Below are 12,222 nucleotides of genomic sequence, written 5' to 3'. Positions count from 1 at the left end.
TGGCATTACTATTTAGGCAGCTGAAGGAGTCAGTTGACTTAATGGCTTCTTGTTCTTTGCTCCAGAGGTTTTAACTACTGCCTCTCCTTTTTAATTGTCTTGATGTTCCACTAATCAAGCTAACCTTTCACAGAGTAATTTTGCTGTCTGGTAACTGTTTTTAGTTTCTCTTCTTCTATTTCACAGTCTTGGAGACCATTAGACTCTCTTCAAAACCATAGATCTACTCATGGAGACCAGTCTTCAGCAGCAGCTAGGGCATGAGTTTAGTTAAGCAGAAAAGGCATGTGAGTCAGCTGAAGATTAGGCTCTGTCTTGCTGAGTCCCTATGACACTATAATGGGTCTTATACCAGGCAAGGAGAATAAGCCATGGTTGTCCTAAACTAAAAGCAAGGGTTTATTGAACCCTAACAAATATAATTCTAATTAAAACTGAAGCAGTATTAGCAGTTAAAAGTTTAAGTTTTGTAGCTAGTCAAAGCAGATGATCACCACCCTATAATGTTGCAAACACAACTTCACTGGTTGATCAGGCCATGAAGTCTTGTCCAGGGCTCCTGGTTCCTACATCTGATGTCAAGACATGATCTTGGATCAGAGACAGGATCTCGTCAGGCTTTCTTCAGGAGTGTTCCAAGGAGGGGTTCCAATTCTTGTCCTTATATAACTTATTGTTACTGCGTTTTCATTAATACTTTAGCATAAGCTCTTCCCCACAATGCATATTAATAAGCCTATTTCTACTTGCCATATATGATTATCTGTAACTGGAATTTTCCAGCAGCTGGTACCTTTTTATTCTTAGGAAGAGGTTACTTGTGCTATTGATCATTTCCCTTTTCTCCCAAGCCAAATTCCTTCTTTTGGTTGGCACAATTCTTGTTTTGACTTTGAGCATCCGACCAGGATATTTCCAGTCTTCTTCTTTCCCCTTGATAAGGATGGGTCATGGTGAGAGTGACCCATCTGTCAAACCTCTGCTGGGTTGCAGCTGGATGCAGCTAAGATTAAGCCTGCAGCAAATACACATATCGGCCTTTTGCCAAGTGCTGGTATTATTGAGCTAGGCCCAGAGTAGGAAATCTTTTCTTCTTCCTTCTGTCTTTCAAAAACAAGGTGTGTATGATATTTGAGGTGTATTGTATGAAAAAATATATGGTTTAAGGTGTTTACTTTGCTTTTTTCTAAGCTAAATTTTACTTCCCACAAGACTTCCCAGCTTCCCAGTGACTTAGCAGTTTATCCTAACCTTCATATTTTATTTACAGAGTACAAGAGGGGTTTTTGAAGGTTTTTTGATGCTATAAAAACCCTTGCTTTACTCACTTTCCTTGGACTATCTCAAAAACCCTCCAACTCTACTATATATAAAGTGTAGAGATGTACAAATGTATATGAGTTTCTTTGGTTGAAGTGTAGTCAACAGATATGCATTCTTTGGGGATGAACAAACTGACTGGAGCAATTCAATTCCTGGAAAAAATCTCCAGTGAACTAAAACTTCCTTTATTTATCTGTAAATTGCATTGATTTGGAGGAGCTGCATGCCCCATTGACCTCTTCTTACTCACTTCCTACTGGTCTCAGCTCATCTGGTTTTTCAAAAATCTCATGGCCTCTAGGCTTTCCTCAGGGTTTCAGGTGAATTTAAGAAAAGCTCCCTATAATTAGATTCTAAACATGGAAAATATATATGTAGTCCAGGTAACTTGGGTATATATACTCCCCTTCTCCATTTGAAGGGGATTGTTAGCTGGCAGGTGTGCTGTGGGAGAACTGCAAGATTTCAAGCCTGAGACTCAACCCAAGCTCCAAAAGGCAAGTCTACTACATATACATCTGGTATAATTTTCTTTGTATAGAATCTAATTATTGAAAGGTCATCTTAAATTCATCGCTCCCACCACTGCAGTGGGGAAAGCAGCAATGAGGGGGAAGACTTCAGGAGATGTGGTAGCAGGGTAGAGAATGGAGGCATGAAGTGGCCTGACCCTTGCCTCAATCCCCCATACCTTGCCCCCTGCCACCTCTCCCCCAACCCTCTCTCTAGCATCTGCTTTCCCCAGCCTGGCCCCGCTGTACTGCCTGTCCCCGCCACATGTCTCTCCCACCACTATCAACTTCCCTTCCACCTCCCGCCACTTCCTGGGTCAGGGCTGAAGTCAAAGCTGCAGCAGACACCTGCTCTCTCCCCCCACCACACACTCTTGTACTCAAATTCAAGATGAGGACCTCCCCCCTTCCATGTTAAATGGGGAAAGAACCTTGTCTTGGTTTTAAGTGTGTGTATATATATATGTATGCATATATATCTATATCTATCTATCTAGATAGGGCAGCAGTTCCCAACCTTGGGTCATGACCTAAATGAGCGTCACAGGGGCAGTGCTGCACACAAACAATGAGCCCCACTGCATGCCGGGAGCTCCCCCGCCCCCAGGCTACTGCCACCCTTTTCTCCCAGCAGCAGGTCATGGCGAAAAAAGATTGGGTACCACTGATATAGGGGGTGGGAGAGAGAGAGCAAGTAAGTGTGCACATTTTGTGAGCTATCTTATTTTACTATTGCTTTTCTCAGACCTGAAGAAGGTCTTGCATTCAAAGGCTTGTCTAACTCTAGTCCAACGATTCAGTTGATCCAATAAAATATATCACCCAAAGAAATCCTTGCCTCTTTTTTAAGGCATAGATCACTGTATTTCTATTATCTTTGTGCTGTTTGTCAGCAAATTTCCCCAAGATTTTCTTCTGCCTTCAGCAAGGTAAAGAGATGGTTTTTAGTCCAGGCAATAAATTTTTGTCACCTTCACCTCATACCAGATGCCTGGAGAAGAAGGCTAAAAACTGCAGATTTGTGAACTGGGATTAAAACTGCAGAAACACTTGAAAGGGAAAGGTTTTAATAACTTTCCAAATTCATTACAATAGAGCAAATAACCTGCCTTACATTTTTTTTCTGCTTGAGACTGGGGTGTAGTTTATGATTGTTCTCAGAATCACGTTGTGTTGATGAGCTTCATGGGAGACATAAACTATATGTTCCACTCTCTGAATCCAGTTTCCAGTGTAAATATTTGTATTTCTTTTACATTAATTTGAAATTCACTGTTTCCACAAGCACAAGTGAAAAGGCGATCTTGCATTTAAGGCAGGGGGCATTGGTAGTCAAAAGAACTGAATTCAGTTCCCCACTGTGCCACAGACTGCTTTGTAGTCCTGTGCAAATCATTAATCTCAGTACCTTGTTTCTCTATTATGCATGGGAATAGTAATATAGGAATAGAATAGTCAATAATAGGAATAGTCAAAGCATATTTATTTTAAAATCTGAGCAAATTGATTTTTATTACTTGCCAAACTCTGACCTGTGTAGGTGCATCTACACATGCTCCTGACTGTGCAGTTAGTGCTGTGCTGTCATTTATTACTTCTTAAAGCAATCCCAGTGGCACAGAAGTCATTTTTTACTCTACTGCGCAGAGTAGCTACTGCAAATAGCAGCGGTGTCATGGTTAGTGCCCACCAATGCTATGTCATTGTAGTATCTCGTGTAGACGTGCCCTGTGTTTGAAACATTGTGGGTATCTCTCTTTCTATGGAAGAAAATCCATAATCACACATGCAGGCTGTCTGCAAACAGTGGCCTGATGTGAAATTTTTTTCCATATGAATAAATGTACAAATATGATTGACTCAAAGTCATACAATTTTGTATTGTGACTCTTTTTGTAACCTGCTTAGCATGTTCTTTTGATGTTGAGTGAAAAAAGCTATGAGGGGAAAGTACCCATAAAGAACAAGTCACTCTGTATGACATTTCATTTCTTAGCTGTTTGAAAGATGAATGCCCTTGTCCTCAGCTCATGTATTCGTATTCCTAGCTATCCAGAAACGAAAAACCACATACTCAGTTCATTCTTCATTGCATAAACCATGTCATTACTTAGGCTGGTGGCCTTCAGTGGATGTATCCACCCAGATTGGGGTCCTATTGTATAAAGAGCTGTGCAAAGATATGTTAAAAAAGGAGGCTAGGTCCCAGTACTGGTGATGGACAGTGTCTTACTCAGGAACTTTGGCAAACCTGAGTTCCCCTGTGAAATTTCTGTTGAAATTAAATTCTTCATTTCCTGCCTTAGGCTATGTTCAGCAATCATGTGAGCTGTTAAACAGCTGTCATGTTCCATCAGATAGACTGCTATATTTTAGTGGTGGCAGCAGAGAGTGACCCTTGTATATGCCTTTCATACCTCACTCAGATCTTGCAAATGAAGATCAGCCCAAGCTACCAATTTTGTCTCTTGAATACTTCATAGCTTTTGTGATCTGGAGACTTAGGTCAGTTCATGACAGAGATGAAGGGTCAGCTGTGAAATTAGGGCACAAACGTGAACTGAGTTTCAGACTTATACACCCTCTGGGTTTTGTAGAAGCTGAGGGTTTTGATTCAGACCTTGAGGCTTAAAATTGATGAATATGGGCAATTACGGTGAGATCTTGGATGAAAGACACTACTGAATATTGTGTTACATCTGCTGACATTATATGTAATAATAACAGAAAAAATATGTGACTGGAAAACTACCTTTGTCATCACATTTTCTAGTATCAATTTTTGCCTCAGTTGATTAATACAAGCCTTTGCTGATAGCTTGCACTTGTGTAATGTACTGAATGTCTATTGATGCATAGACACTGTTACAACCTAAGGAATGTTGTCTAGAGAAATCTAGGGACATGTTCCATCACATTAATTCTGCACTGATACAGCTTTCTCCCTTCACGCAATGAAAGGTAAATTTTCTTGATTTATCTTTTTACCCAACCTCCTGTGGAGAAAGCTCCCCTGATCGCTAACTTGATGAATACAATATCTAACAAAGAAAAATTAGCGAAGTCTTCCTTTATGGAAAACATGAAAGCCAAAACCCCAACCCTTGGATTCATATATTATATAAGGCTGGCAGGCCATTCCAAGGTACACTAAAGAATAAAACAAGAAGACAGATTCTACAACCAAGTTAACCCTCAAGAGAAAAAAATCTGCTCTTAAACTCAGATTAAAAACAGTAGAGTGGACCGGCACTGGACTTTGTCTGATTTTTGTTAGAGAGAAGTTTCATAGATTTCATAGACATCAGGGCTGGAAGGGACCTCGGGAGATCATCGAGTCCAGCCCACTGCGCAAAGGGCAGGAAGTCAGCTGGGGTCATAGGATCCCAGCAAGATAAGCATCCAATTTACTCTTGAAGGTGTTCAATGTAAGTGCTTGAACCACCTCCGCTGGCAGACTGTTCCAGTAAAGACATTCTTCCTTATGTCCAGCCTGAAACGGTCTTGCAGGAGTTTGTGACCGTTCGACCTCATCCTCCCTTGGGGCGCTTTGGTGAACAAATGTTCCCCCAGATCCTGGTGGTCACCCCTGATAAACTGATAGGTGGCCATCAGATCACCCCTGAGCCTATGCTTTTCCAGGCTAAAGAGCCCCATGGCTCTCAGCCTGTCATCGTAAGATCTGTTTTCCTGACCTCTGATCATGCGCGTGGCTCTCCTCTGGACTCTCTCAAGCTTCTCCACATCCTTTTTGAATTGTGGAGCCCAAAACTGGACGCAGTACTCCAGCTGCGGCCTCACCAAGGCCGAGTACAAGGGGAGAATGACGTCCCGGGATTTGCTCGAGAAGCATCTATGGATGCACGCCAGCGTTTTGGTCGCTTTACTAGCCGCAGCATCGCATTGGAGGCTCATGTTCATCTTGTGGTCAATGATGACCCCCAAGTCTCTTTCTTCTGTAGTGCTATCCAATGTAGCACTGCCGAGCCTATAAGGATGCTGCAGGTTTTTCCTCCCAAGGTGGAAAACCTTGCATTTTTCGGTGTTAAACACCATGAGGTTCTCGTCTGCCCATTTGCTGAGCTTGTCCAGGTCAGCCTGGATCACCCACCTATCTTCTGGCGTGGATGCTTTGCCCCAAAGTTTGGTGTCATCGGTGAACTTGGCCAGTCCACTCCTGACTCCAATGTCCACATCGTTAATGAAGATGTTGAACAGTATGGGTCCCAGGACAGAGCTTTGAGGGACCCCACTGGTCACAGGGCACCATGATGAGTGACTGCCATCAATCACAACCCTCTGAGTCTGACCATGGAGCCAATTTCCCAGCCAGCAGATCGTGGTGGAGCCAAGGCCACAACTGGGCAGTTTGGCCAAGAGGTGATCATGGGATACCAGATCAAAAGCTTTTTTGAAGTCAAGACATATGACATCAATCTCTTCTCCCTCGTTCAGGTGGTAGGTCACCTGGTCGTAGAAGGAAATGAGATTGGTCAAACAAGACCTACCCGCAACAAACCCGTGCTGGCTATCCCTTAGGATGTTAGCCTGGGCCAGTCCCTCAAGGATGGCCTCCTTAATAAACTTTTCTAAGATCTTCCCCAGGATAGAAGTCAGGCTAATGGGCCTGTAGTTAGTCAGAGTCCAGAGGGGTGACCCTGTACCACTGAGTTCAATGGCAACTTCTCCATTGGTTTCTATGGTATCAGAATCAAGCCCTGTATCTGGAAGCAATTTTCCAAAACTTGAGGCTGCTGAGAGCAAAGGGGTTGGTTTAAACCCAAACCGATCGTGTTTTGTAATATAACTGACTGCATAAAGTGACTATAGCACAGCGGTGCTATTGCAATCTGTGTTCTAGTGCAGTGCTGTAACAAAGGACACACGAAAGTTTAGGCAACTCCTTATTGGTCTATATTTTTCAAGTACAACATTTTGCAGCCTTACACTAATGGCATTCATGGCCTGAAGGATCATTAGACTAACCTGCATGCAAAATTTTCTTCATTTCCATTAGAAGACATGTTTCATAAGCAGTCCCACTTTGACAAATGTTTCCTTTGGGAAAATATTTTATTATACATTTTTGCCATATGTAAACTTGATGTTTTGTAAATATATAACAAATATAGACAATGCATTGTAGGCACCTCTGTTCAAAAATCCAGTAGCTGGTGAAAGTCAGCATAATATAAAATAAGGCTACATTTGACTGAAGCAGATTTGTGTACAAGAAGGTACAGCATAGCAATCCTTTCCATTATTTAAAGCTGCCTTCATTAGTAATGCACATTGGCTTGACCTTTAGAAGCTTCAGGCTCAGTGACAGGTACAGCGCCGTGTATGTTGTTTGCTTAATTGAATAAGGCAGGCTGGGAATAAATGTACTCAGTAAAAAGAGACTAATCATAGATCTTATTGCATTAATGGGGTGTTCTTTGCCTTATGCTCTACCAGTCAGTTTGATCAGTATAAGTTTGCACATCTGTGTAAGATTTTTTTTCTCCAAATTAATTTACATGTTTTAGATGCTTAATCAGGGATGATTTAATCCTGAGGGAAAAGTAAAGCAGACATGTCCTTCACAAGCAATAGGCACAGACCTGTAGTCATTATGTGAGCTTCATTGGAAATGCTCATTCTGAGTACCTGAGCCCCTGATTCAAAGTCTTTTGAAGCCAATGGACAGACTCCTATCAATTTCAATGGGCTTCATGTCAAAGCTTCCATCTGGTGGGTTACGTGTGTGCCCAAAAGCTTGCAAAGAACAATTTTTCCAACTATTTAGTTGGTCTAATAAAAGTTATCACATTTACCCAAAGACCTTTGTCTGCCTATGTACACAGAAAGGAATAAACAAACTCAGAGGCAGTTTTAAGCATGACAGACTGTAGGAACTGTCCAACTATTGACATGATTTGTCATGTCCTGTGGCAATAAGCTAAATGAACCATTAAATATCTTCTTCGCTCTGTGCCTCACAGGGTCTTATGCTGACAATAGTGACATCCTCCCCCTGGCACTTGAGGAGCCCAGCCTCACATTCAGTTATCGTCTGATTAGTGACATTTTCACTCCCTTTGATGCAAATGCTCATTCCCCCCTCCTCACATTGCCCATCTTCGCGGCATATGCATCTGTTCGTTTGCTCTAGAAAACAAAACAAAAAAACAAAAACACATATAAAACAGTACCTAACCCACTGGAAGAAAAACAGACTAAGAAGCACCTATCAAAACTGTGCAAATAACTGAGCAAGTTGTAGATGATCCCGCTTCTGGTTAAAAGTAAAGTTGATCAATACACAGGTTCAATGTGAAAACTACAAATGCAATCAGAATTGCAGTGCTATGCAAAGGAAATCCTAAGCATGTATTGGAGCTGGTGCTAGGCTGAGCAGCTGGGGGCTTTTTTCTGACAGCTTGCTGTGGATGCCTCAAAGTATAGCTCTTTTCTCTACATTTACATCTATTGTTTGAAAATTGCGAGAGAAGGTAGGGAAAAAAAGACCCTAGAGACTAACTCACTCAGACAAGCATGAGATTTTGTGGGCAACAATTTACTTCATTTGTTGCTATAAATGGTCCGTGACATAGCATCTCATGAGGTAAGTTGTTGCCTCCAAAAGCTCATGCCTCTCGGAACCAGCTTGTTTTTAAGGTGCCCTATCTCCTGCTTTATACACGTGCCAAGCAGTTCATAGCCAAGTTGCCATTCAAGGCACGAGTTGACACATGAGATTTCTTTCCTATATCTTGGTAACAGGGGGCCTGCTCGGGGCCAATCTCCACATGGCCTGCCCACCTGTCCTTGGCTAACTGCCCGCTTTCTCTCCTGCCGTGCCTTGATCTTAATAATGGATTAACAGATGTAAGTTAAGTGGGAGGCTGCCCATTTTCTGCCCTGCTGCTAGGGGGCACTATCTGGCGCTCCATTCCTCTCTTACACTGCAGCTCAAGCCTCGCAGATGTCCTCATGATGTTCTCACATGCTCCAGTCCCCCACGATGGGGCCCAGAATCCTACTGTAGGACTCCACCTGGGTTCCTCCCTTCAGGCACACTCTGCTGCCATCATACCGGGCCACATATCTCCCTGCCATTGGATCCCCTTTGGGTGTGGTTCCCCTCACTGGGACCTTCAGCTCACACTAGCCCTCGCCCACCCCCAGGCCAGTCAGGACCCCAGGCCCCTGGCTCTTGGGAATCCCTCTGAGTGGGCCTCCTTGCCTTTCTGACCCTTCTGGTCCTGGTCCCCTCCTGGGTCGGTCAGGGAAAGCTCAGGCAGGCCTTGTTATATGACCATTACTCTTTCCCCAGGGTCCTCCTCTCTGAGTCCTCCTTCATGGACATTGGGATCTGGGGTACCTCACACCACGACTGGTGCCTCAGGGTCTCACAAGGGACTCTCACTCCCCCCCTGGGCAGCAGGTCATGGTGCTACTACCGATGTTATCTTTGACCCAAACCCTGCCTCCCAATGGTGGAGGACTTACTGGGGTCAGGACTTGGAGCTCGCTGTCTCTGGCTGAGCCCCCGTTCTCCCTTCACTGGGCTCCACATCACCCTCTCCCTGTGGCTCCACAGTGCTGCCCCCCCTCACACTGGGGGCTTCTCACTGCTTGCAATGCCCCCTCTACTTGGGGTCTAAGGGCTTTCCTCCTTGGGGGGCTCAGGTGGCCATAGCTGTGCCTGGCCCCAACTCTTGAGCTCAGGGTCTCAAACCCCCACAGGGCTCAGGTGGCCTTGGCCACACCTGGCCACCAACTCTCTACTCTCCTCCTCAGGGCTTGCACCCCCACTACTACCTCTGATGGAGCACGACCCACCCAAAAGGTGAGGGCTAGGGGTTAAGGCGCCCCGACCTGCCTTTCACCAGGGTGATCACTGGCCTGGCATTTCCTGGGGGCATCCACACCACTGGGAGCCCCACCAGGCCACCCACTCCCAGCAGGGTACAGTTTTAGGTCATATCCAGGACCAGAAGCCTCCTACCATCCCCTACAGCTCCTCCTTTACCTCTGGATGAAACTCAGCAGACCTCTGGCCAGGCAGTGTTGTTGCCTGACCTCCAACAGCCAAACTGCCTGTTTATATGGACAGCCCTGAACCCAAAATGGCTGTCCTCATTAGGCACCTGGAGGCTGCCAGCTCCAGGGCCTTAAAGTGGCAGGCACACACAGTGCCTTGCCACAATCTTACTTAATTTTCATCTTTTTATGTTTAATCTGTCCTTATTTTTGTCCTTAATGAAGCTTTAGCCATATTGCTACTCTACTACTTGTTGTCTGATTTCTCTCTTTCCCTATTTTAACTCTTTTTGTTGACTACTTTTTTCTAAGCAATTTCTGATGGGAATAACTGCTTGTTCCCATTAGACAAAAGAGATAAAACCCTATCTAAACATACCGTTATTTTAAATATGTACTAAAAACTATCTCCTATGTTGTGCCTCAGAGTAGGGACACCTTACAAATGCTTATTTATATTACTCCCTTTCCTGGAATACTGTATTAAGTTTTGGTTTCACTCTCAGTAAAATGGGAAGATTCAGAAATAGAAGAGGTTCAGAGAGAGGTAGTTAACTGTTATTCTGAAGTCAGGCAAAAGGCAGGGTAGACTCAGAGGCCATTAACCAGAATAATTAAAGACATGGAATAACTTCCATTTGGAGATACAAGGTCGTGACTGAATACTTAATGGCAGGGATGAGTAAGAGTGTTTTCATTTGCCTATTCTCATAATGCAAGAAGGAAGGACATTCAATGAGCCTAAAAGGCAGCAGATTTTAAACCACTAAAAGAAAACACTTTTTCTAACCAATGAATAATTATCCTCAAATATCACTGAGCAAGATTAAGAACAGAACTGGACGATGACATGGCATGTGAGGATATCCACAGTTATCAAGGCAAAAGATTTAAAAATAAAGCAAGCAGCAGGGGTAACTGGTGCCTCCTGAGTCTGGGAGGGGCATGATTTGTGGGTGGGGCCGGGGAGGGCCAAAAGCCCCACATCCGCTCCTATACTTCTGTGCCACAGCTTAGTACCCCCCCCACCTTCCCTCCCCCAACATGCTGCCAGCCCGTGCAGCAAAAAAATCTGCCTCATCCTGAGCAGTGCCAAGTCAAGGGCCAATCTTGGGGGGTCACGTGCTCCACCATGCCCCCCTACCAGTTGCCTGTGACAAGCAGGCTGAAATCCTTGTACTGAAGTCAAAGGGAAGTTCCCCATTGATTTCACTAAGGCCAGGGTTTCCAGCCCAAAGTTTCAAAAGGGATTAAGTTCCAACTTCTAAGTAATTATAGTTCAGAAGAAACTTTCCTTGTGAGTAAGTTATTCCATAAAGGTCTCTAGTTTCATAGTTCCATAGTTTCTAGGGTCGGAAAGGACCTGAGTAGATCATCTAGTCCGACCCCCCCGCCATGGCAGGAAATAATAATACTGGGGTCAAATGACCCCAGCAAGATGTTCATTCAACCTCCTCTTAAAAACCCCCAGGGTAGGAGCCAGGACCACCTCTCTTGGAAGTTGGTTCCAGATCCTAGCCACCCTGACCGTGAAGTAGTAATAAAGAATCAGGCCACTATAAGAGACAGAACTGGGTGGACCTGGAGTCTGATTCAGTCTCGCATGTTCCTTAGAGCTCTGGTATGTCAGAATTATATCTGTTTTACAGATGGTAAATGAAAGCATAACAAGCGATGAGACAGAGCCAAGGCTAGTTTATAAGTAGATAATGGTTTGGTTTTGTTCAACAGGCAGGTCTTCAAAAATTCATCTGTAATAACAATGAGGAATCTCTTACCATCACAAGTTTCCCATAAATGACAGGAACCACAAGATTTTTCAGATGCTGCAGGCATTCTGCAGTTTTCATCCTTGGTCAGAAAGTATTTTCTGCCCATACACTGAAGGGCATACATCTTACAAACAGTTAAAGCCACATTTCTCTGGCTTCTCGGATCTGTAGCACAGACATCCAGGGAAGAACTGAAAATAAAAGAAAATGCACACTGTGTACACATTTTTATACTGACATCACTTAATAGGGGAGGATCTATCTATTATATCCATTTCTGTTCTCACAGAGAAATGGTGTATCCCCAGGGACTTTAATGAAATAACCTCTAGAGTTACAACTAGGGGTGTGGTGGTAAAGTGGTCTTTCACTACAGACATAGACATTTAACTTGTTCAGATCACCCCCTTATCTGCTATTAGCTACAGACACTAGCATGCTTTAAACATACTACCCCAACCATCAGAATGGACTTTGGATTGAAAGTGAGATCAGAAGAAGCTCTTTTCTCTTCATCACAGGCATGTTGTGGCTGGGACCTGAGCCTGTTCCACTCAAAGCATTGGAGGTTTTGCCATTAACTTCCC

The 12,222-nt window shown here is 43.9% G+C and overlaps 1 protein-coding gene across 1 annotated transcript in view; it reads right to left on the bottom strand.

Annotated features, from left to right (window-relative positions):
• Positions 1 to 6,889: 6,889 nt before the first annotated feature.
• Positions 6,890 to 12,222, bottom strand: part of C7 (complement C7) — a 52,605-nt gene continuing 47,272 nt past the window's right edge. The window contains exons 17-18 of the mRNA XM_090037993.1: positions 11,642 to 11,826; positions 6,890 to 7,985 (exon numbers count right to left, since the gene is read on the bottom strand). Coding sequence (XP_089894119.1) covers positions 7,789 to 7,985; positions 11,642 to 11,826 — 382 coding nt within the window. The 3' untranslated portion in view covers positions 6,890 to 7,788. The remainder of the gene's footprint in view (positions 7,986 to 11,641; positions 11,827 to 12,222) is intronic.

The sequence above is a fragment of the Crocodylus siamensis genome, chromosome 3 (assembly GCF_052110815.1).
Source record: "Crocodylus siamensis isolate JL-2025a chromosome 3, ASM5211081v1, whole genome shotgun sequence".
NCBI lineage: Eukaryota > Metazoa > Chordata > Crocodylia > Crocodylidae > Crocodylus > Crocodylus siamensis.
This window is presented reverse-complemented; position numbering and strand designations above follow the sequence as displayed.